The 26,545-nt window shown below is 41.4% G+C and overlaps 1 protein-coding gene and 1 long non-coding RNA gene across 2 annotated transcripts in view; one reads left to right on the top strand and one right to left on the bottom strand.

Moving 5' to 3' along the window:
- LOC128104693 (uncharacterized) overlaps window positions 1-11,382 on the top strand; it is a 30,349-nt gene extending 18,967 nt beyond the window's left edge. Inside the window, exon 3 of the long non-coding RNA XR_008216051.1 lies at window positions 10,541-11,382. This is a non-coding gene — a long non-coding RNA (uncharacterized LOC128104693). The remainder of the gene's footprint in view (window positions 1-10,540) is intronic.
- Window positions 11,383-13,267: 1,885 nt separating this feature from the next.
- Window positions 13,268-26,545, bottom strand: part of Mrc1 (mannose receptor C-type 1) — a 92,116-nt gene continuing 78,838 nt past the window's right edge. The window contains exons 24-30 of the mRNA XM_052728935.1: window positions 24,409-24,641; window positions 22,046-22,211; window positions 20,975-21,124; window positions 18,055-18,168; window positions 17,368-17,532; window positions 16,113-16,154; window positions 13,268-14,264 (exon numbers count right to left, since the gene is read on the bottom strand). Of these exons, the coding sequence (XP_052584895.1) occupies window positions 13,999-14,264; window positions 16,113-16,154; window positions 17,368-17,532; window positions 18,055-18,168; window positions 20,975-21,124; window positions 22,046-22,211; window positions 24,409-24,641 (1,136 nt within the window). The 3' untranslated portion in view covers window positions 13,268-13,998. The remainder of the gene's footprint in view (window positions 14,265-16,112; window positions 16,155-17,367; window positions 17,533-18,054; window positions 18,169-20,974; window positions 21,125-22,045; window positions 22,212-24,408; window positions 24,642-26,545) is intronic.

Below are 26,545 nucleotides of genomic sequence, written 5' to 3'. Positions count from 1 at the left end.
CCACTAGCCTGTACTAACCCTCCTCCACCCATCTTTTAGTAACATCCCTAGAATTTACTGCCTAGTCCAGTTAGTTATTTGGCCTGCTCTTCCTTCACAAATTTATTATTATTATTTTTGCCTGAAAAAATATAGAAGCATCATGCTTCGGTCATTTCTTTGGACTTTACTCTGCTGTAAAGGTCCCAATGCTATGAGAAAAACTCTGGATCTTTTTTCTCTTTGCAAATCAGCTCCTGACTTAAGTGGGTTCCCAAATGTAGTCAAAGAGCCTATACAGAATTAAAGGGAGGGAATTTCTTTCTCTCTCCCCTACAATGTATTACCTATTTGTTCCTGATTCTGAGGTTGTGAAGTTGAGAGAGATAAGAACAAAGGTGGACGGAGCAACTGCTGTAAGATTCTGCCTTTGCTGTTCTCGGGGCTGATGATATTAGGAAAAATAACAGAAGGCCCTGAGTACCATGCTAGTCCCGGGGCCATTCCTTGGGGAGGGACACGTGGAGGGTGCAGGGAAGCCCACTGAACCTTGCTCTCCCCACTCCTGGACACTTGCTCTTGATGCTGCCTCTGGTTGACACTGACTCTTGCTTTGGGGTTGTTTTGGCCTTTGGTTTGGTTCCACCTCATGGCCAGTTCCACTTTATCCTTACCCTTTTTGTCTTCCTCTTGGGGGAGGGGGGGATTCACAGATAAAAGTCCTTGTTCTCCTATCATTTTCTTCTTTTCATTTTTTTTTCTTTCAAGGTTATCTTGATTACTTGAGAGCCCTAGCTTGATTACTCAGAGCCCGACCATCAAGGCTCAAATTCTGTCTCTGCTACATGGGTGGCAGAATAAGCTGTACAATGATCCTAAATTTTCTGTGAGGGTGACTGTCTTAGTTACTGTTCTGTTGCTGTTAAGACACACTATGACCCAGACAGCCAATAAAAGAAAGCATTTAATTGGAGGCTTGCTTACAGTTTCAGAGGGTGAGTTCCATAACCATCATGGTGAGGGCATGGCAGCGGGTGGGCAGGCATGGTGATGAGGTGGTAGCTGAGAGCTTATATCTTATTCCCAAGTTGGAGGCAAACAAAGAGGGATATTGGGCCTGGTATGGGCTTTTGAAAACTCAAAGCCCTCCCTAGCGACCCACCTCCAACAAAGCCACACCTCCTAATCATTCCTAAACAGTCTGCCAACTGGGAACCAACCACTCAAATATATGAGTCCATGGTAGGGAGGCATTTTCATTTAAACCACCACAGTAACAATAGAAATTTCTCTTCAGAGCACAATTGATGACAGTCATGACTCCAGGCACACAATCAAGCCAGCTCAAATTCAAACATGGATAAGGAGAGACTAGTAGATCCTCACCTTAGCAAAGGAGCTATTGTTAATTGACAGCTGCTGAAGATGGGAGAGATCAATTTTCTTCATTGATGCAGGCCCTGAAAGGGGCTCCAGTAAGCAATCCTATATTCATTCACATAGAAAGGACACTAAGCAGACTTTGTGGGTTTAAAAAGAACAAAACAACAACAAAAACCATGGAGTTGAAATTGGGAAGGAAAAATGGTAGGAGTGGTAGGAAAAAATTGGAAAGGAAGGAATGGAGATTTTATTAAAATATGTTACATGCATGTATGAAATTCTCAAACACTGAAAAAATTAAGGAGGGGATATTCAATACTCTGTGGAAAGCCTTAACCCATTATTGAGCATGGAAAACTTGGGTCAATAAAATTTAAATTGGCTTTGAACTTTATAATAACATGGGAATGTCTGTGTGAAATCAAGTGGACCACCGAGGTTAGGGATGTCCTTGAACGAAGTAGTTATCACTAGGCATCAACTGGCATTTAGCCAAGCTGTCAAGGAGTCCTTGGGAGTCATATTGGACCCTCAAACTAAGTCGTAGTGTATTCTGGTTCATTAATAGACAGATCTCCAAGTGGGAACATGTCTCCTTGTTTGGGCTGCACAAGCTTTCTTCAGAAGAAAGCAGGAACATTGCAAAGACAGGAGCCACATGCCCCTGGTGTAGAAGGTTAAATGCTCAACTCATGACTCTCAGATTGTTGTGAGCCCTGTCACGGCACCCTTTATCTCTTATATGCAGGAATTTCCTAAAATGAACTTGAAGGATCATCCCACTTCCTTCATTTATTCACTGTTCTCTGCCCCTACTTAAACTAAATTGTGTATATATGCATGTGTGTAGATGCATATAGATATATACATGTGTACATATAGAGAGATGTATTTATAAAGGTCTATATTTGATATGTATCCTAGTAAGATTATGAAAACTTGATTCACAAAATTGTGAAGGCTGAAATTTCCAAAATCTCCCTGTAAGTTGAAGACCCAGAGGAGCAGGTGGTAGAATCCAATCTAAGTTCTAAGACCCACAAAGCAAGGGAGCCAGTCAGTGGCATGACTCCTAGTCCAAGAGCAGTGAAGTCTGCCGCTCCCAGATTAAACAGGATGACTAGAAGCAAAGAGGTGGACTCATTTTCCTCATCCCTTGGTTCTTTCCAGGCCCTCAGTGGACAGAGAGACACCCACCCACACTGAAAGCCGACCTCCACGGTTGAGTCTTCCAGATCTCAGCAGGGTGTGGTGACACACACATGCCAGTAATCTTAGCACTTGGGAGGCTGAGCAGGACCCTACTGTGCTTTGTTCTACCAAGAACTCACTCTCATGTGCTGGGGCTTTTAGTTTTGATGTGAGCCTATGTGAGATTTCTTGGCAGGGATAGCCTCTTGGCTAAACCATTCTGCTTCTTGTGAAGGAGCAAGTGTTTTGTAAGCAGTTCTTTGGTATCCTGAGGCTTGGCACCGCACAACATACTTGGTTGAAGACAGTCCAAAAGAACACAGCGGCTTGGACTGTGCAAGGATCAGCTTCAGGAAAGGTGACCTGATACAGCCTCTACTTCCTCAGCTTATTCCCCTCACTCCTGTCTATGTGCAGAGCCCGTGTTGTTTGTTGCCCTTCAAGGAAGAAATTTGACTTTTAAACAAAACAAGAAAGGAACAAAAACAAACAGGAAAACTATCCCACACTGTGAGGGGGTGCAGAGGGGAGCTTGGGCTTCAGCGGCTCAAGCTGGCCGAGGTGCTCAGGACCTATGCCAGATTCCTTGCTACTTGGCAGTAGATTCGAGTCAGCTGCTCAGACTAAGGTCCTGACTGAGGACTGAGTCTGCTTTCTTCGCGTCCTGCAGGTTTTGCCTGGAGGAGGTATACCTCTGCAAAAGTCAAAAGAGGAGTCGCACCTGTGATGCAGAGGTCACAAGTGTTTGAGTCAGGTTGCTGCGCCTGCTCGGACAGAGGACTGTCAGCAAAGGTTGCAGAGCACACTCCACACGGAACCCACTGCTCTGAAGGAAGCGTTTATCTCAGGACCTGTTCCTGGTTATGGTCAGGCTGAGGAGATGGCTCGGCGGGTAAAGTGCTTGCCACGCAAGTACCAGGACCTAAGTTCCATCCCCAGAACCTACATTTTAAAAAGGTAGCACAAACTGTAATTCCAGGTCTGGGGAGGCAGAGACAGGGAACTTGTTGACAAACCAGCCCATTCTACTTGGTGAATTTGAGTGAGAGAACCTGTCTCAAAAAAAAAAAAGGACAACATCCAAGGAACAATATCTATGCTAGACCTCCTTTGGCCTCCACATGTGCACATGTATACCATGCCCACATACAAACATGCATACACAAGTAATAAAAGGAAACCAGAACTTGTTATGAGACTCAAACTCAATAACACAAAAAGCAGAGGGGGGTTAGTCCATCTCTCCGTTCAAAGCATTGCCCAGGGAGTCAAACCTTACCAGCCAAATAAATGCTTCTATTTAAAGAAGCAGATTCCTAAAACACATCAACCCTTCTCCACTGCACACTTTAGGTCCTCCTTTGCTCCACCAGTGTAAGAGCCAGGACCTCTGACTTTGGAATCAGTCACTAGGGTGGTACATGGCAGAGGAGGACTGTATAGAATCCATTAGAATACATGCTACTGCTCCCCCCCACACTTGATGAGCACCAAATCGGTTACTATATTATAGCAAAAGGTACCTTCATATTCACACATTTGAGGGGAAAGAGGCAGAATTCCTTTCAAAATGTGTATTGCCATTTCTAAGAAGCTGCTGCGGTTTCTACTTCTGCCTTTTTTAAAAAAAAAAAAAATAGAGAATAAAGCTGTGTTGACAAGATGTGCTCATTCTGTGCTCTCAGCACAGAAGTTCCTGCTTCCTTCCTTTTAGGAGATGAGAGAACTCTGACCCAAGGAGTCTGAAATTCTCATGAGGTCAGCATCATCGCTCGGGGGACACACTTCACTCTTATCATCAGTTTGGTAGAGATGTGGTTCTTTTTACAGAGATGTAAGTTCTGTCCCAGAACTACAGAATAGCTGACCATTTTTCTCTTGGAGTTCATACTCCAGGATTAGACAAATGAGAAATACTTGCTTGCACATACTTATTAAGGGTGCAGATGACAGGGACCTGGGAACAGTATAATGCCAGGAAAGAGAAGGAGCTCAAGGGAAACATGTCATGCTCTTAGCTTTCTATCACTATAACACAATACCTAAGACTATTCATTTATAAAGAGAAAAAGGTTACCATGTGTGGTACCTCATCTTTGTAATCCCAATACTCAGGTGCTGAGACATAAGGACCATGAAAAGTTAAGGACAGAATGAGCTACATACAAGTTCTGGGCTAGCTTTGGTTATACAGTAAGGCCTTGTCTCAAAATCAGAGAGGCGGAGGAGAAAGAGGAAAATGGGAGGAAGCAAAGGAAAGATGGAAGGAGGAAGGAAAGACATTATTTTGATCATTGTGTTAGAGATTCCAGCCTATGGCTAAGTGGACCCATTGTTTGGGGATTGTTCTATGGCTGTGAAGAGACACCATGACCAAGACAACTCTTATAAAAGAAAGCATTTAATTGGGAGGTTGCTTATAGTTTCAGAGGATAGTCCATTTCCACCATGGCAGTACACACAGGCAGACATGGTGCTGAAGGAGTTGAGAGTTCTATATCCTGATCCATACAGAGAGAATCTGAACCTAGCATGGGCTTTTAAAACTGCAAAGCCCTTCCCCCAGTGACAGACTTCTTCCAGGCCACGCCTCCTAATGCCTGTAATCCTTTCCAACAGCTCCACTCCCTGGTGACTAAGCATTCAAGTATATATGAGCCTATAGGGGCCATTCTTATTGAAATCATCACAGAAGCCTATGTTAGGCATCTGTGGAAGAGCAAAGCCACTTCATAAAGAGCCAGAGAACAAAAATGAAGGGACAGGGACTTGGGGGAGGGGCAATTGCTTTCAAGAATATACCTTTAAGTAGCAAGGTGTTTTCACAAGGTCTTATCTCTCAAAAGTTTCTTCATTTCCCAATAATGCTATGTTGTGCCCAGATCTTGGGGACTCCCCCCGCAAAAGACCACCACAGAGACCAAATCCCGCGTGTAAAAGCAAAGAGCCTTTATTACCTTCAAGCTCAGAGCTTGGGCTCTGTCTGATGCAGCAGTGAGAGCGGAGAGCCCCCTCTGGGTGGTCTTCCTGAAGCTATGTCTGGGCCTCTAAGCCTGTCATGGCAGCTGTGTGGTCAAGCTGTTTTGCCCCCCGCCCCCACAGATACTCTGGGACCAGGACTGGGGACACAATCTGCATCAAGCACAGGAGCTGAATTTAGCACCTATAGTTCCTGACAGAAAAAATGGAGATGCTACTGGTTTATTGATCTGTGTCCTCGGGTTATGTGAGATTTCTAACAATTAGGAGAAATACTATTATAACCTCATATGACTTCAAACAGAGTGTTTGTCAAATTGACAGACTAAAGAAGGCCTTCTTAACTCTCCTGAAACTGACTGAAATGCAGGTTCCAGGGCTCTGGTCAAGGTATTTCATCAAAATTTCAAGCATGGGCTCAAAGGAACAGGGCTCTGGTGGACAGCAGGAGATCCCCCGCCACTACAACCAAAACCATGCACCAAGGACGGAGGAGTTTGGACTTTCTTGTCCTTACAGAAAGTAAATAAACACCCATTATTTTAAACAAATAAAATCTGAAAACCAGGAAGGAAAAGACTGGCAGTTATGAAGAGTTCTTTAACATCCTCAGGGTACTAGTCAGACCCCAAAGAAGAAAGCCGCGCGGCTGAGGCTTTCCACTTAGCACTTAGGACTAGGTCAAGATCAATAATTATCACCATATAAAATTAGCAGCACTCAGTGTCTCCAGCCATGAAAGGGAGCCTTCTAATGTCCCTGTCACCTGCTCTTAAAGGAACTGACTATCAGGGATCCTTCTAAATGAAAAAAAATTAATACTATTTAAAGAATGCCAAAGAACTGCTAATACCAAAACATGCATTCCTGGTACTTGGTGGTGTAGTTTGGGTAAAACTTCCTACTGAAACCCTCTGCTTCTGATACATTTTTATGATAACATCTATTGAGTCTTAACCAAAAACAATATTTTAAGGCCATTTTCTTATGTGATATTTGGACATGATATATATTCCCTACAAAAAACCAGAAACATAAAAAGGGCAATAATACAGTGATTTTTGGTCAAAGCTCATCTTCAAGGAAAATTAGTTATTTTCTGAGCAGTCATGCTATACTAGGAAACTGGTCCACTGCTCTTCCTGTAACTGTGAGAATGATCACTACATTTACTTCTCAGGAATTCAGACTAATCAGGAATGGGGAGGAATAACTCACACTATCAGCTAGAACTGTTTAATCCCATTTCTATCTGAGTGTAAGGACTTGGTCCTTAATTACGTCATCAGCCTTCGCCGGCTTCCCAGCCTAAAAAGCAGGTGAGCCTTCTGTGGGCTCTCTGTCCCCTTTCCTTTCCGTTCCTCCCCCCCCTTTGGCCCCCCTCTCCCTCCCCTCCCCCCGTCTCTCTCTCTCTCTCTCTCTCTCTCTCTCTCTCTCTCTCTCTCTCTCTCTCTCTCCCTCCCTCCCTCCCAATAAAGCTCTAGAAAGGTAACCATGGCTATGATTCTTTTAATCAGCATGCTCCTCCATCGGTATGGCCGCCACGGGTGGCGACCAGGCATGAGGGGCAACACCGCGGCATAACCAACACTGAGGCCCTTTGTGCTGCTGTAGTAGGAGCAGGTAACTTAAAAGAACAGAACTACTTACTGTCCCAGTTTTCCAGAAGAAGTCCACATTCCAGTATGAGCATCTTGCTAGTGACCCCTCCATGGCACTTCAGAGGAGAGGAAGGCTTGGTTCTCATGTGGTAGAAGGCATGAAGACGTAAGATCTGCGTGTGTGTGTGTGTGTGTGTGTGTGTGTGTGTGTGTGTGTGTGTGTGTGAGAGAGTGAGAGTGAGAGAGAGAGAGAGAGAGAGAGAGAGAGAGAGAGAGAGAGAGAGAGAGAGAGAGAGAGAGATGGCTCTTTCCTAAGGAACCCAATCACAACTCCAAAGCAGGAATCCCTGACCTAGCCCCACGAAACAGCCCACCTGTCAACACTATCTCATTAACTAGCAGGTTTCAGCACTGCTTTAGGTGGGTGTCAATCAAATCCCAGGATGTCCATCAAGCCACTCATTACCCAGTAGAACTGTCTGGAATTTTTCTTCTGCTTGTTGTTGTTTTTATGCATACATATACACAGAGGCCAGAGCACAATCTCAGATGTCATCCTCAGGAATGTTGTCCACCTCCATGGAAGAATTGTCTCTCACTGATCTAGAGGTCACAGATTAGGCTGAACTGACCATTGAGCCTTGGGGTTACCAGCGCTCATTACCACCATGCTGACTTTTTACATAGATTCTGGGGATCTGGGAATCAAGTCTTCATACTTTCCGGGCAAGCACTTAATCAACTGAGACACGCGCACACACACATACACACACACACACACACACACACACACACACACACACACACACACATATGCACATGCACATGCACACGCACACACTGAGAGTTTTATTTGTTCTGTCGAGTCCCACGCCCAGATTCTGATCGAAGAGGTCTGAGGTGAGGGCCAGGTGATTACAATCACAACCTAACACACTTGTTTAATGAAACCAGCTCTCCCTAAGATCTCAGCTGAGAAATTCTCACTAATGTGGGCCTTTTATTCTTTTAGTAATACAAGGGTTTGCAAAGAAAGAACATGCTGACTCTAGTTTGTTATTGAGAAGGCAATAATGTGATTTTTTTTTTTTTTCGAGACAGGGTTTCTTTGTGTAGTTTTGGTGCCTGTCCTGGATCTCACTCTGTAGACCAGGCTGGCCTTGAACTCATAGAAATCCACCTGTCTCTGCCTCTCGAGTTCTGGGATTAAAGGCATGCGCCACCACCGCCAGGCTCCATATGGTGATTTTTTTTTTTTTTTTTTTTTTTTTTTGGTTTTTCAAGACAGGGTTTCTCTGTGTAGCTTTGCGCCTGTCCTGGGACTCACTTGGTAGCCCAGGCTGGCCTCGAACTCACAGAGATCCGCCTGGCTCTGCCTCCCGAGTGCTGGGATTAAAGGCGTGCGCCACCACCGCCCGGTTCATATGGTGATTTTTGATCATTATGTGTTTATGCACATAATAGTTCTGTGACATGAACTGTGGAGGCCTCTGAGCTGAATTCCCTGTGGCTATACTAGATTATGGCCCAGGTTTTAATATGAAGCAAAAGTGGCTCTTAAATTAGGCCAGGTCACGCAGGAAGCTTTCATTATTCGGTCCCTTTGGTAGGTCACATGACCAGAGCCTGAGTCCAAACACATGAGGGTGCTCTGAGAGCAGGTGGAGACGAGAAGGAAGCCCATCAGAATCTACAGAAGAGTCCCAGCCCACCTTGCCCCTCCACATCCCTCTCCCTTTCTGCTCAAGGCCTCTTATCCCAGCAGCTCTCTCAAGCTCCACCTCTGCCATCCCCCTTCCCCTGAGATGCTCCCTGTCGGAGACCCTCTTCAGGGGTATATGCAAATAACTTCTCCCAGACACTGTTCCTGGCATTCAGAAAAAGGCCACTGCCTCTTATACTTTAGACCCACTGGCTTACATGGGTCTCTTCCAAGACCCTAGCAGGGATTGTTGTTGTTGTTGTTCTGGTGGTGGTGGTGGTGGTGACCGTTGTGGTGGGAGGGGGAGTCTTGTTCTACAGCCAAGGCTTGTCTCTCTCAAACTCACAATCTTCCTGCCTCAGCCTGAAGTGAATCACCATGCCTGGTTTCTATGGTTGTGTTTTTAAAATAAAGATTTTTATAAGACATTTTAGCTATAGCAGTTTTAATTTTTATTAAAAAAAATTTTTTGTTTATTTTTTTGAGATAGCCTTTATCTTTGTAGTCTGGTTGTTCTGGTGCTCACTGTGTAGCCCAGATACATTTCAACTTGTGAGAGATTAACCAGTCTTAGCCTCTCAAGCTCTGGGATAACAAGCATGCACTAAGACACCCTGAATTATAATTGCTTTAGAATCTTCATTTCAACTGGCCCCTATCATCTTCTCCTTGTAATGAGTAGTGATGGGATGACCTTGAGCATTTGGGGGAATCAAGGCAAACAGACATTGAGACTGGAATAAATTTATATGGCTGTGAATATAGAAGAGGTAGGTAAGTCAAGATCCAACCATGGATACAAAACCCAGAGGGAGCTGGCAATGGTGGTAAACTCCTGTTATCCTAGCACTTGGGAGATGAAGACATAAATCCATGTCTCAAAAAAAGGATCAGGCCCTCGGAATGGGTGAGACAGTTGATTGGCTTGATCTGTTTGGGAGGCATCCAGGCAGTGGGACCAGATCTTGTGCTCATTGCATGAGTTGGCTGTTTGAAACGTGGGGCCTATGCAGGATTGTTTGGCTCGGCCTGGGAGGAGGGGACTAGACCTACCTGGACTGAGTCTACCAGGTTGACCTCAGTCTGTGGGGAAGGCTTTGCCCTGGAGGAGATGGGAATGGGGGGGGGGGGTTGGGGGGAAGGTGAGGGGGACGGGGGGGGGGGGGGGAGAACAAGGGAATCCGTGGCTGATATGTAGAACTGAATTGTATTGCAAAATAAATTAAAATAAATTAAAAAAAAAGAAAGAAAAAAAAGGAAGTAAAGGAAAAAGAAAAGAAAGACAGGGGGCAGATGACAGGAAATATTAGCAACGAGAACAAGACAGAGACTGTCTTATTCAATCATGCCAGAATGGCTAAGCATGTCTAGGTGCGTAAGTCAGGACATCAGGAAAGGAGGACCAGGGGAGAACTGGGGCTTGCTTGGTCAAAGCTGTGCACCAGGCAGAAATATCTTCCTTCTAGCTTTCACAACTAAGAGAAACTTCATTTCTGCTATCTGGGTGACTGTAGATATTTTCTTACAGCAAACCAGTAAACAGGAAATATATCAGGAGTTAACTTCTAACAGTAATACACAACTGTATGCAACTTGTGGTGTTTGATATGGTTGTCTGCTCTCAAGAATTTGGTAATTTCTTGTGATCTCATTATATTCTATCATTTTCACTTTCATGTCTAATTTTTGTACCCTTTTTTTGAAGACTGCCTCCCCAGGTATAATCTTAAAATTTGGATATGCTCCTGCAGACAGCAGATCTACAGGCTCTCTGCTCAACTAATACTTCTAGAATGACCTACCAACACACCCACCACATTGTCATAAAGTGATGATGGTGGGTCTGCAGCTTCACTTTCTGGGAACAGTCACTGCTTTTTACATATGTGTGAATCTACATAGGATGCAGCATGCCCAGTTCATCTGATATTTGACGACAGAAAGGACCAGTGCGTACTTGGAAGCTTGAGTGAATGCTGAAAGATACAGGAGTGACCCAGACTCTGTCAATCACTTTTGCTTTTAGGGTTCAAATTGCACTCTATACATGATATTTTTTAGTTTGACTGGGGAAAAAGAGTGCTTAAGAATATTCTGGCTACTGGACAATTGTGAAAATCAGAAGCTAGTAAAGGAGATCAAGAGCTTTGAAATAGCTAATCTCAGGGATAAACTTCCAGTTAAAGACAGGTACACACACCAAACTTGTGATAGCAGCCCCAAACATAAGTGAATGAGTAAGAAGATCCACACAGAGATTGCTCTTTTCTGCCCAATACTGCCTCTGGAATGCACCTCTGATAACCTAGTGCAGTCTTGGGCAGGCACCTGCATACACAAGACTTATCTATTTGGTTGTGTGCTCATGGGGAGGATGTGAGAGTGTGAAATACAATATTCAGCACCTCTGTCAAACACAAGTTGTTCCTTGAAATGACAGTTTTTATGGAACTGTGATGAATGCTGTTTGTAGTACAAAGTATTTTCTATGGAAACATAACCCTGAATTACAATGAAATAACTTGCATTAAAAAACTGTAAGCCATGCTCACTTGTGTATTTCCCTGTTTCATACTTACTGTTCTTTTCATGTACCTTATGGAGGATAGTGGGACAGGGACACATACACACAGAGAAAGGAATCTCACATCATTTCCCAACCACTGCTTTGACACTGCGGCCATTATTTCTGTTGGAACATGCTCACTTGGAAAATGTTTCGTTTTTACCAAGAAAATGAAAAGCAGTTTGCTTTCTACTCTTTGACGAGTAGAAGGGAGTTGTTTGTGCCCAACAGCATCTCCCACAATTCCCACATCTCAATTCCTATCTCCTTCTTCCTGTCACATGTGCAAACTCGGGTACTAGCAACTCCAACTCCATCACACCCCTACTCAGTCTCTTGCTTCTTAACCTTTTTAAAATCATGGGCTTTCTTGAAAACATAATTACTCTGTCCTCAAATAAAAACTCATAAGAACACATGCACACAAACCCACAAAATTCTAGTTGGGTGTGGTGGTACATAGCTAAACTTCCAGAACTTGAGAGACGGAAGCTAGAGGACTCCAGCAATCTGAGTCCAGTCTGGGCTACATAGCGAGTTTAAAGCTAGCCCAGACTGCATAGTAAGACTCTACCTCAAAAAAACACAGAAACAAAGAAAGGAAAGAAAAGAATACAGTTTACATTGTCTCCACCTCAGTAATGTAGGACAAAGAGGCAAACCTTGGCTGAAAAACGGTTGTGCATGAATGATCCCTTAGGCAAGTGAAAGTGTAAGGCTGGTTGTGCAAGCACACTACTGTAATCAGCACTGGGGAAGCAATGGCACCAAGAGCAAGAATTCCAGGCCAGGCCAGAAACGTGTCTTTTGCCACCAAGACTGACAGCCTGAGTTTGATCCCTGTAATCCATAAGGTGGAAGGAGAGAACCAACTCCCATAAACGTCCTCTGACTTCCATATATGTGCCTATGGCATATGAGTGAATGGGGGCACATGCACGTGCACGCACACACACACACACACACACACACACACACACACACACAAATACAAAAATGTAAAAAAAAAATTGAGAATTTGGGGCTGGAAAGATGGCTTGGTGGTTAAGAACAAGTAGTGCTCTTCTAGAGGACCAAGTTTGGTTCCCAGAACCCATATCAAGTGGCTAACAACCACCTGTAATTCCAGTTCCAGGAGTGGAGAATCAGACACCCTTTTCTAGACTCCATGGGCACACACACGCACACACACACACACAGAGCCACAAAGTCACACATATATACACATAAGTACAAATAAATCTTAAAAAGTTAAACAAGACTTTGAGGATGCCCCAGACTCCATGGTTAGACTCTGTCTCTAAAAAAATAAGCAAACAAATAAGCAGTGGCTGTGGGGTAACTGTGGGAATTTTGAAAGCTACAAAATATTTTGCAATTAACATAGAACTTTATTTAAGGCAGTATTTTTAAATAAGGAGAAATTACTAAAAGGGAAGAGGGTTATTTGGATTTCTCATTCCCAACAATGGTGCCTTTGATTGCTGGATTCTGAGTTGTATCACTGTTAAAATGGAGGATCTCAGATGATTGTGTAGCTGTTATAAAAAAAAAAATTATCTTCCGCTGGGTGGTGGTGGCGCACGCCTTTAATCTCAGAACTTGGGAGGCAGAACCAGGCAGATCTCTGTGAGTTCGAGGACAGCCTGGTCTACAGAGTGAGATCCAGGACAGGCACCAAAACTACACAGAGAAACCCTGTCTCGAAAAAAACAAAAAACAAACAAACAAAATAATCTTCCACAGTATTCAGCAAGAGATGAGTTTAAGTTGGTATTTCCCTACAAATAGTTCACTTATTTTAATAGTAAAATGTAAAGTAACTAAATTGCATAGCCAAGCAAATTTATACTTAACAAGATCACAGAATTTTATTAAAAATAGATGTCATCTTTAATGTTTATTTCACATTAATTAGATAATAAATAATGTTATTTATTATCTAAGTACATCCAGTTATGCAAATTTACAGGGTTTTTTTTTTCTTCACATAGTCACCTTCCTGATATACATACAACAAGACACAGAATACATTTGCAACATTCAGCCCGTCAGACCTTGCCGGGGACAAACAAGATTCTCAGTAGCTTTGTTATTTGACCAGTGGATAAATACAGTTCTCAATAATTGGCATGAATCAAGCCTGCTGAAAAAAGAAACTGAGTACTCTTATTCCATCCCGGGTTATGTGCACTTGTTTATTTTAACATGGTCTTCAAATTGTTGAATTACAATTCAGTGCATAACTTATACCCCGAGTAGCTTAGTGGCTATTTCTAGAGCTCTTGAAATCTGCAGAGTTGACATGAGAGACCTACCACCAATGTAGCAGTGTTGAGACTGTAGTGCTGTGTGTTCACCTAGGTATTTTCCAAAGTGGTAATCAACATTGTTACCCCTCTCTTAAAAAATAAAAATAAAAATAAACCTTGCCAGACTAGAAAATGAGCAATTGTTGTTTCCATGAGACAAAGAAAGAAGACAGACCAGTGCAACCCAGTACTAATTTTAAAAGAAACAATCACACTGCAGTAACAAACTGAAGACTTTAGTTAAAACTTCATGCAATTAAAATATAAGAGAGGTTCATTACGGTGCTAGATGACCGCATGCTCATTCTGTTCGATGTTGCCCATGAGATCTTTCGTGTCACTTATTCCTGGACTCTGATGACTGTCAAAGTAAAGAGTGTTTTCGAAGGTGACCTCTTGAGGTATGTTCAGTGCATGCCTTTTCTTATAAAGGAAATAAGCAGCAACACCGGCACCCATCAGAATCAGGAGGACCACGATGACCACTCCGGCCGTTCTGGAAGACCCCTTGGGAGACCCCTTGTGTTGAGCATCCATCTTCCTTTGGTCAGCTATAGACAAACCATTAGTGCTGTGGGATGTTCTGTATGGCAAATGTGTTGCTCTGATTGGTTAGTAAATAAGACACTAATTGGCCACTGGCCAGGCAGGAGGAAGTATAGGCGGGACAAGGAGGAGAAGAATTCTGGGAAGTGGAAGGCTGAGTCAGGGAGACACTGCCAGCCGCCACCATGACAAGCAGCATGTGAAGATGCCAGTAAGCCACAAGCCACATGGCAAGGTATAGATTTATAGAAATGGATTAATTTAAGATATAAGAACAGTTAGCAAGAAGCCTGCCATGGCCATACAGTTTGTAACCAATATAAGTCTCTGTGTTTACTTGGTTGGGTCTGAGTGGCTGTGGGACTGACGGGTGAGAGAGATTTGTCCTGACTGTGGGCCAGGCAGGAAAACTCTAGCTACACATTAGCAAACAAGTCAAGGGGGCAAAGGTTTGATGCTAGGAAAAACAGTACAGCAGATCTTGCTGGGAATCTCTGATGCATGAATATTCTTTCAAATGGCATTTGTCACAAGACGTGAAAGCAGAAGTCAATGAGACATAGAGGACACTTTAACATGTTAAGATGGTGATTTAGTTGTTGGAATACTTCATCTTTATTTAGTTATTAGAATAGCTTACCTCTACCTGAAACACTGAAGGAGTTCATCCATTGAAATTCACACATATACCTTGTATCAAAGTAATTGAAGGATGGATGAAGGGGAGGCTCAGGGGCTAGACGCACTTAATGCTCTTCCAGAAAAGCAGAGTTTGGTTCCCAGCACCCACCTCTGACAGCTAACAACTGCCTGTAAATCTGCTCAGGGAGATCTAATGGTTTCTCTGGCTCCTCCAGGTGCCCATATATATGTAGCAGCCTCTTACACAAACACAGACACATACAGACCCATACATACAGACACACATTCAAAAAATAAAAATATTTAAAAAATGAAATAATGATTTAAGAGTGCTTACATGAACATACTTTCAGAAGGTAAGCAAAATGGTGGTGGTGATGATGGTGGTTGTAGCAATTATAAACAAAATTTTAAAAGTAGGGTCAAGCCGGGCGGTGGTGGCGCACGCCTTTAATCCCAGCACTCGGGAGGCAGAGGCAGGTGGATCTTTGTGAGTTCGAGGCCAGCCTGGTCTCCAAAGCGAGTTCCAGGAAAGGCGCAAAGCTACACAGAGAAACCCTGTCTCGAAAAACCAAAAAAAAAAAAAAAAGTAGGGTCAAATAAGAATGGAAATCTGAACTCCTGAATATAATTAATAAACAAATGTCACCAATGAGGTTAATAAGATATTTACAGGCAAGCCATGCCTCTTACTTTGAGTTTCTTTAGCAACCACTAAAATAGGTAAGATAGAATTAGTCACCTAATTCAAGTTTACAAAGACCTAGAAAGACCTTGAAGATAATCCCTTCCATGAGATCTCACAAGGCAACTTTTTGTAATACAGCAACATCTTCAAGGACTTTTTAAGATAAAAATACCAATCTGACTCCAAATCTGCTTTCCTTTTCTTTTCTTTTTTTTTTTTTTTTTGGTTTTTCGAGACAAGGTTTCTCTGTGTAGCTTTGCACCTTTCCTGGATCTCACTCTGTAGACCAGGCTGGCCTCGAACTCACAGAGGTCTGCCTGCCTCTGCCTCCCGAGTGCTGGGATTAAAGGCGTGTGCCACCACCACCCAGCTCTCAAATCTGCTTTTCTTAAACATCCTGAAAGGTGGTTGGTGACCCTAATGACAAAGGTTGGCATAAGCCATTCGACTGAAAGTGAAGGAGGAGAGGGATGGATATTAAGCTGAATCATATGGTGACCTAGAGATTTCATAATAAGCTTACCTTTTGTTGTGATGGATGAATGTGTAGTCATGGGGTCAACAACTGTTTGAAAGAAAGAAAAGAAATAGTTGTAAAAATCCATAATCACTACATGTAGACAAATTGTATTCAGGTCAGCGATGCATGGCATCTTCCATCATTAAGTGTGATGTGATGTGATGTGATGTGATGTGATCTGATCTGATCTGATCTGATCTGATGATGGACCATAACATAGGAGAATTCATGGATGGTATATATCTGTACCTTCAGCTATCTACTACCTATATACATATCTACCTATCTACCTGTCCATTCATCTATCTTCTGCTGTCTTTCTATACAACTTCAGCATCCTATACCTATGTGATGAGTTTGAATAAACTAGAAGATTTGAAAATATGATCCTTCAAGTTTTATTTGAACATTGATACATCTAAATAGCTATAAAATCCACTTGTAACTAAAGTATTCTAGGCTAGGGGTTTTGAAATTGGCATACCAAAGTCTAAACTGTTACAAGACATTTGAATGAAAAGTAAAGCAAAACACCAGCATTAGTTCAGAGGCTGTAACCACAACTTTACACCAACGGGTGTAGAATCTTATGCAGAGCTATAAACTAAAAATCTATGCAGTTCCAAAACAATAAGACACATTGAGGAAACAGAACTACTTTATCCAATGTTTGTCTAGCTTGCTTGATTGACTGATTACAGTCATGGGAATCAAAGTCTGGGTCTTCCCCATGACAAGCAAGTGTTCTACCACTGGCCTACACCCCTGGTCTCCTAATTCATTTATTTCTGATTCCAACTAATAGCTTTCTCTTGGGAAAGATAATACATAAGGCAGAATGGCATAAAAATGTCCCATCGGTAGCACACAGAGATTTACCAACTGTTTTTCCTTTTATGGTCTACCATTCACTCACAGATGGAGACTGGGCTGGTTTTACATGGCTTAATCCTCTAGCTTCTTATGATGTGGACAAGTGGCAGCTTTCCCCCTTCCCCTAGCACGGTAAAACTGTGGAGATGGGCGGCCCAGACTGCTTGTAACTTAGGAAGACGTAACAAAAGCATCAATAAACCATGTTAGGCAGAGCTAGTGCCTCTCACTTAAAGCCACAGGTGGAGACTGATCCTCACAGCGGGATGATTCTCACCAGTAAGGGAAAAAGCTAGCAAAGGGGCTTCACCCGCCTTAGTCCTGTGCCAGCATGTTACAGTCGAAAAGAAATGGAAAGTACCATACTACAACATTTTTAACTTACTTTTTTCCATTTTACAAATAAATCCTTTGTAGGAAGTACAGTGGATGTTACTCCAAAACCCAGAAGATGAAGCTAAAACTACACAATCATTCCGTTCACCAGAGGGCTCGCCCGTGTTCCAGTTGACAAAGGAGACAGGATTATTATTCAACCAAAGCCACTTCCCTGGTCATCAAACAAACAAACAAACAAACCACAAGTTAAAAACAAGCCTGCTTATGTCCCTTCTTAGGGACAAATTTTAAGCCTGTTATTTTACACTAGAACCAATGGTTTCTGCACCTCGATTTCTACCCGGCAAGACTCTAATGAGGAGTTATTACAGGGAAGAAAAACAAGAATATGTGCGTTAGATTACTTTAGTTGAAAATTTATTTCTACTTAATGGAAAAATGTATGCTTCTCTTTCTCTAGAATATTATGGCAAAAAGAAAGGGAAATTGTTCTCTGAATATTCTTTAACTTAGCTACAGGAGAGTTTTTAAATTAACAACTTTCAGGGCTGGATAATATGTGAGTCATTTAAACTTTTGGTTATCACAAATAAAAGTAGGATTTTAACTTTTTCAAACTCTCTACAGATTAATCATTATTTAAGGCAAGAAAGGGTCTCTGGAACCAAAATGGTGTTTTATATACAATACTTTAAAAATATTAGTTATTAAATAATGGGTTTGTGAGAGTTACCTTCAACATTTCGGAACATGCCTATCCAAAAATTGGTTTTACTTTTAAGAGGTTCAACACGATATGACAGAAAACTGGATTCAGCAGCCGTTTCGATGGAAGCCAGGGAGGCACCTGCAAAACATAAGGGGATGATGAGGATGAGGATAATGATGAGAGCAGCTGAAAATATTCCTATGAACAGTCCTGATGTTAAGACCGACAAGTGCCATTCTGAGCACTACTCATGACACAGTATACTATAGAAGTTTTAATTCAGTGTTGTGCATAGAATGATTCAAAAAGGAAAAGGAAAACTGAACACTAGTCAGCCCACATACAACTGACAACTCACCATCAACCACCAGTGTTAGCTTTAATCCTACAGCATAGTACTAACTAATATATTTTAAACAATCACGACAGATAGTTTGCCTTGGACCTTAGAATCATTCTTCTATTAAGTCTTTATAAGACCATATAACAGGTAACCCATTTTTCAAATAAGAACAATAAAGCACACACATAAGTAATTCATTGCCTGGGGTCCCAGCACTGACTGAGCATAGAATCCTGGAGTGATCTAGGCATTCTAAACCTGGAGAGGGAATCTATAACCACGTGGTATCTATCCTATATACTGGATTCTGAGTTATTCCCTTGGTGATTGTTAATTACATGCTTATTTAATCCCTCAATGTATTTCACAGCTATTAGGCATTTCAAAATACTTTGGACTTGTTTTGACGAATGACAATCACTCCTTTTATCTGCTAGGTAATACACCTAAAACTGAAAATTAGGTTTCTGCATATTCACTGTAAAATTAAAAAAAGAAACCCTTAAGCAACATGAAAGAATTTTTATTTTAATTTGAAAAGTCAAAGGCAGACTTCTGGTGCCCTTATCATAAATGACAGAGTAAACACCTCAGAAAAACCTTTGCTTTGCAAAAGAGATGGGAACATTTTCTTAACTACAGGCTTGAGAGGGGGAGCGTGCGTGCGTGCGTGCGTGCATGCATGCGTGCGTGCATGGGTGTGTGTGTGTGTGTGTGTGTGTGTGTGTGTGTGTGTGTGTGTGTGTGTGTATGTGCATGATGTTGGTAATAAAGAAGGAGCGCTGTGGGTTTTGAATTGTCCTAAGCCCACCACTCTCATTCTAACTCTGTGGTACCTTTGAAAGCCCAAATCCCCAGGGCCACAGTGAAAAACAGCAGCCCAGTAGCCACAAGGGGGTGTCAGAAGGAACCTGGAACCCTTTTCAAACTACGAAGTTCATCATCATCCTCCTGGCAACCACTAACAACATGACTAAACAGCAACTAGAGGTTCCTCGACTTACAGTGGGGCTGTGACCCAATAAGGTCATTGCATGGTTCAAAAATCATAAGATGAATGAACCATTGAATACTAGGGACCACACATATGATGAGAGCGACAGAGTTAAACAGTAAAAATAGGTTCTTAATACGAAAGAAGGCAATACTGGAGGAGTGGTGAAACAAAGACATGAGACAAACAGGGAAAAATAGAAAAATAACAGACATAAAAGCTCCTTTCAGTATTTACACTAAGTGTAAGTGAATTAAACACAAACATAAAAACAGATCTACAGAATAGCTACACTAATGAATCAAAAAGATGAAACCACATGCTGTCTAAAAAACACACACTTGAGCTCCAAAGACGTAAATCAACTGGAAGTAAGAGCACAGCAGAAGACATGCTACACAAACAATCGCTTTAAAAAGGCTAGAGTAGCTGTACTAATATCAGACAAAAATGGTGATTCTTAGACAAAAATTATTATTAAAGACAATGAAGACACCCTATAATGGTAAGGTTTCAATTCACGAGGAAAATATAATCATTATTGGTATGTGTGCATCTGGCAACAACAGAGCCTCAAGACATACGAATGTAACCCAAGTAAAGCAGGTTCCATCTCCCTCAGGACCTAGAGTGCAGGGTCAACAGTGGGTCTCAAATGAATGTGAAGGGAAGGAGACTGTAACCCCTGCCCCCCCCCCATGAACAGAGAAAACTCTAAATGAGGACTGAACAAAAATGCAGTAAAATGGTCTCAGCGAAACAACCAGTGGCATTTAGTCAAATGGCTTTTAAATATTTTCTGAGAAACCGTCTTGTGCCAGGTGTGGTGGTTCTTAGGACACTTCAAGAAGCTGAGGCAGGAGGATCATGCGTTCAAGCCCTGGCTAGGCTGCATAGTAAGACTATCACAACAAACTAGTTCTTTTTAACTTGGGCATGGTGCTGCATGCCCGTTATCTCAGCACATGGGAGGTGGAGGCCGGAAGGAAAAGAGTTCAGTCATCCTCAACCACATTTCAAGTCTCAAAGCCACTGGGATATGTGAGACCCTGTCTTAAAACAACAACAAAGCTATCTTCGCCATTTTAAAAACTGAGTTTGGTTTTGTTTTTCTTTACAAATATAATAGCCAGGCATAAAAGCATTTCTATGAAGAATAAAGAAGCTAGTTCCCGGTCAGCTGTAAAATCTAAATCTGTGAGTGAGAAGTAAGTCTCAAGCTTTGAACACCTGAGGACTAGAATCCTAAGAGCTTAGAACATTAGGACAGAAAGAAAGATTTTATATTTTAGTAAGTGGGCTTTTTAACCTAAATTCTTCAAAGTTTTGAGGGGGGAATTAGAAGTTACATTTGTGGGAAATGATGTTAACTGTTCTATTAATAAACAATTATAATTTTTTTAAAAAAATACACGTGTGGTTGGGGATCCAGCTTAGGGGCAGAGTTAGAGAGCACTTTCCTAGCAAAGCCCTATATGTGGTCCCCAGCACCACAAAATAGTAGAAAGGTACTTATATGCCTTATGTTTTAATGTGTAGTATTATTAATACCACTGAACTAAAAATAGGTTATTATGGAATTTTCTTTCAGGAAACATGACACTCACCCATTCGGAGACATTCCAGGGAAGCCTGGCCCCAATTCCTTGTAAACGAAGACTCGATATAGTAGCAGTGGCTGTGAAAAGGAATCCATGCCGTCTGCTCTGACTCTGGGCACTTACCAGGCAGTTGTGGAGGTTCGGTAGCAGGGGTTTCTGTTAATAAACCAGTATTTAAATCAAATTCAAAATACATCATAAATCAAATCTGGGTTTCCTGCAACCTGTGGAATATTTTTTACAGCTAAGGAAAATGATATGCTCTACCATTTCATATAATTTACTAATATCTGTCATTTAGAGCCACCATTTTTCTTGGGTTTTCATTGATTTTATTGTTTTAAATGTATTTCAATAGAAAACAGTGGCCATGAATCCTATCCCTCATCATTTACAATTATCAATATTTAGATCTCTGCAATCATGTTACAGGTTTAAATTGGGAGTGGCGGCACATGCCTTTAATGCCGGCACTCTGAAGGCAGAGGTGGGTGGAGCTCTACATAGCAAAACCCTATCTCAAAAAAGGAAATAAATACAAATAATGTTGCAGTTTTAACAAATTACTCCAAAATAAATTAATAAAGTGGATTTCTTCTTCAAACCACTTCCTTTTTTCTGAAACTCTAACTCTGTAATTTCTTCTTAGCTAATGACAGATCCTGGGAGAGAACTACTGTAGCTAGAATTCTAAGAATGTGTCCATTGCTGATTCTGCACTCTATACACTTTCTGGGGCAGCTCTGCTAAAGCAGATGTGCTGGTGACACCCAAAGGAAGCCCACTTTCTTGGAAACTCTGTCACTGTAGACTCAGAGGACAACCTCAATAACAAATATTCTGAGATCTATCGTGAGCAAGTAAATCCCAGAAATGATGAAAAATGTCTATCTCCGTCATTTTGACCTCTGTGTATTGGTTGATAGGTAGGTCAGTCTTCTTATTAGGTTGAGGGCACTTTCCATTTTATTCTCAGCAATCCAAGATACATGATTGGTAATAAAGTCAGCAGTGATGCGGAATAGTTTATTCCAGAAAACTTGAGGCTCCCCAACCCCTTTTTGTATATCCAATTACCGTCTGATTTTTTGCAGAGAAAGTAAAAGCTTTCATTGCAGTACGATGTCTTCCAGTAGCCATCAACATCCATGTAAACGCATGCTGACTTCAGCTTGGGCTCATCAGCACCCCAGTTAGTGTACCTCACCCTCCATTTGTCAGTCCACGTATACTCATTATTAGTCTGCCCAAATAAAAACAATCATGACCCTTCAGCCTTACTTCCCATAGAAAGCAGGAAGGAAACAAGCAAGGAATAAATATGATACTTAAGGCTGTAATTTGACATGGAACCTTGAACACTGTAAAATTTAATGAAATTGTAAGTCATTTCTACCAACTCAAATTCATAAAAACATCCTTTTTCTTAAATGTGACTATTTCGTGAGTTCCTTAGGTCTACAACCGGGAAACTATTTTGGCAATTTTTGTGTTATTGGTTTTTTGTTGTTGTTTGACTTTCATCTTTCTTTTCTTTTCTCTTTCTCTTGTTTTTTGGAGAGGAAGGGAGGGAGGGAGACAGAGTTATGAAAGATATGGGAGAGAAGAGAGAGAGAGGGTGAGAAGATAAAGTTGAGTGGGTACAGAGGAGAGATGACCCCCGGATGGAAGAAAAATATGACCAAAATATATTGTATGAAAAATTTGAGGAAAAAGTTACAACTAATGGTAAGAAAAAAAGAAAGAAGAAAGAAAGAAGGAAGAGGAAGAAGAAGAAAACTGGTAAGAAAAGACAATTATTAAAAAATGTGTCTTATTCTATAGAACTGCCTTTGTTTTCAGGCTCTTACAGCCAAAGAGAAGTTGGATCCTTATAACAATGAAATGTACATCTTACTGAAATGATAATAAGCATTCATTTCATTGAATCCCTGAAAGAAACACTTCTTGTCATCATGATCTCATTGTTTTGCTGCTGACACCAATGGCTAGTGACAGCTAAGACCATCTATCCTTGTAGACTCTAAAGGAGCGAGGTGTCTTAGTACCAAATGGGTAGCCTTTCAACTACATGGATCATGGTTGTTTTATTACATTTGCACATTTCACTTAGTTTCCTATGAAATTTAGACAAATAAATGTATGATCTCATCCAAGCTAATTGGCAACTTAAAAAATACCACTTGTCTGTCAATCATAGTACCCAATCTAAAAGTGGTTTTATAAGTAATGCCTAAGATCAGATATAAAAATTAACCAAGGATAAATAATTTTTTAAGGTTGAAATTCTTTCCTCATTTTAATTCCATCGTTAACTTTACCAAGACAATTACTAAAGACCCAACAGTGAAAATTAAAAGCACATGTTATTGCAAGGTAAAATTGTACAGCGTTCTCCCATTTACACAAATAATTCTTGAATATCATTGACTTTGCAGGTGTCATTAAAAATAGCATTACTCTTATAATCATAAATATCAGCATTGTAGGAAGGTACTTAATCTTTCTAAAAGATTTGATGGTCTATTTGAAGCTCATTAGAGAAGTGTGACCATATCTATGAGAAGAAATGAATTATTTATCAGATATATTAATTATTTAAAAAATAGTCAACTGAGATATGAAAATATCTTGTCTAAGCTCAGTCACCAAAGCCATTTGGGGCTAATTATTTTAAATATTCTCCATCCTATTCAGGAAGTACCTAGTACATGATAAGCCACTTCCCAATTGAAAGCTCCATAAAACCTGACCCCGGTCCCTTGTCCAATTCTTACATTTTTCTTTCCTTCACTAACAAGCCCTCTTGAGCCACTCCCCTGCCCCAAGCCCTCTGGCAACACTGTTTGCTGGTTTTCTAGCAATTGGGTGGGTAGAGAAATGACAGGTAGGGTATAAGGAATCAGAGAAGATTTGTCTCAAGAGTCTCTTTACTATTCTGTTGTCTCTTTTAGTTTAGAGCCTCATCCCCCACTCTGTCCTGGTTCTCTACCAACCTTGCTCTCTCTGCTGCGGAATAAAAGGATGAGACTGCAGTGAAACACTTCTCACACATAGATGGAAGCTCCATAAGTCTGAGACCCACAAAAATTCTAGAATGCTTTGCAACAAAAAGTAAAGTACTCCCATCCCCCACTTCCTATGCTTCTGACCTACTTTCTTAATTCTCATGGTACAGTTGTGTAACCATGACACTGGAAAGAAATAAACAAATGCTTGAAAGCTGATTAGATGTATAATTTTGGATATAACTATTCAAAGCCAGTTATAGTAAATACCAGAGACTTTTCAGTTTGGTTTTTGACACATATCACTAGGTCACTAGACCACTGACAGCAGTGGAGTCCTATGAGAGTGTTCAGCTGAAGAAACAGAAAGAGAAACATATTGGACCATAAATGACCAATCATGCCAATCTATTAATGTTTCTAGCATCTTACCAAGTTGCTGTTCATGGCAATCCATATGGGTACATTAAATGGGTGCATTTTCATCCATGCAAATGCATTACTGTAGGGATCTAGAATGCTAGCAAGCAGGGAAGTATGATCCTTGCAATATTTCTCTGCTTCATGCCATGGTAACTTCAATTTCATGAGGGAATAGCTACTTTTACCATAGTTAACAAAGCCATCTGTTGGGATTGTGGTTGGAGAAACAGGCAAGGAAGGGTCTAGAATAGAGAGATTATTTTCATTAGCATTATCAACGAGCAATAATTGAGCACCTTCAGTATACGACTCCCATGCCCATCTATCATAGAAGTCAACGCAAAAGCATAAGTCCAAACTGGCAGGGCTTAACAATATTTTCACCAGACATTTTACAACAGAAAACTAATTTAAATATCTCTGTGCATGGGTACATATTCATGTACATTCGTGTGTGTACAGGAGCACATGCATATGCATGTGTATGTAGAGCCAGAGGTCAACTCAGTTTTTTTTCCCCTAGAAGCCAACACCTTGATTTTGAGAAAGGACCTCTTATTGACCTAGAATTCCTCAAACAGAGCAGGCTGGATGGTCAGTGAGCCTCAAGGATCCCCACTGCTGGGATTACAAGTGTGTGGCACTTCACCTGTCTTTTTTATATTGGTTCTGAAGGTGGAACACTTTACTAACTGAACTATCTCCCCAGGCCACAATGTTGGATTAAACAATTTCTAAACTGTATGCAATACATACGTATGCATGTGTACGTATGTATAAACATTCTGTATATGTATGTGCAATATATATACATAAACACATATATGCAGTTCCAGGGAAGGAATCTGATGCCCTCTTCTGACTTCCACGGGCACTAAGCATGCACATGATACACACACGTGCATATAAGCCAATCACTCCTGCACATATTAAATTAAATTTTGTTTAAAGAATATATACACAAAGGGGCTGGAGAGATGGCTCAGTGGTTAAGAGCACTGACTGCTCTTCCAGAAGGCCTGAGTTCAATTCCCAGCAACCACATGGTGGCTCACAACCATCTGTAATGAGATCTGGTGCCGTCTTCTGGCCTGCAGAGAACACTGTATATATAATAAATAAATCTTTAAAAAAAAAAAAATATATACACAAAGGAACAAGTTTCTAAGCAGAAAGACTTGCAAATCCACTGTGACCTAGTGCCACTGTTTCATGCCAGAAACTAAAGAATATATGTCTTCCTCCTGTCATTAATCTCTGCTTTCCTCTCATGGTCAAAAGTCATGATTAAGAGCATCTTCTGGGACCAGAGAAATGACTCAATGGCTGAGAGCATGTGTGGCCCTTGCAGAGGCCCCAGGTTTGGTTCCTAGCACTGGCATAGCTGCTCACAACCATCGGTGACTGCAGTCCCAGGGTATCTGATGCCCTCTTCTGGTCTTCTCAGGCACTGCATGCACATGGTGCACAGACATGCACACAAATCACACACTCATAAAATAAAAACACATTATTTTCTAAGAGAATATCCTGTGGCCCCTCCAGCCCTTTCATGATTTCACCTGTATATCTCTCTAACTTTACCTGCAATACCCCTATAGGGACCGGAGCTGCCTTAGCCACACTAATATGGAGGCATGGAGCCCCTCTAAGACAGAGTTTTTTTCTAATGTTCTTCTCCCTTTTTTAATGTTCCAGCCTGGTCTTCTAATTGCCGTTTTCTATGTGAACTCTAAGCCACTTAAGACACAGAAAGCAGAGGTTATTCCTATGAGCCTCAGCTGATGCCCTGGGGCAGAGACCAGCAAATAGGCAAAGAGCTAAAATCTGATCTTTTCTTTAAACTACAACTCGCTGGCAGGGGTAGGGGAGACAAACAACTAATATTTCTTGACGTTGTATGAAAATCAAATTTATGCCTATAAAGTTTTATTGGAAAGCAGCCACTTTCATTTGTTTACATATGACCTAACATTGCCCCTGACCATGACAGAGTGGAAGGATCTTAACAGACACTGTGTAGTCATCACACCTCAAACACTTGAGTCTTTAAAGAAAAGTAATCAATGGCCTCCAGTTCTAACTCCCCTTGCCTACAGGTTCTGTCTGGGCCAATTCTCAAACCTGTTTCACATAAACATCATCC

The sequence above is a fragment of the Peromyscus californicus genome, unplaced genomic scaffold (assembly GCF_007827085.1).
Source record: "Peromyscus californicus insignis strain IS unplaced genomic scaffold, ASM782708v3 Scaffold_8__1_contigs__length_139910024, whole genome shotgun sequence".
Classification (NCBI taxonomy): Eukaryota; Metazoa; Chordata; class Mammalia; order Rodentia; family Cricetidae; genus Peromyscus; species Peromyscus californicus.
This window is presented reverse-complemented; position numbering and strand designations above follow the sequence as displayed.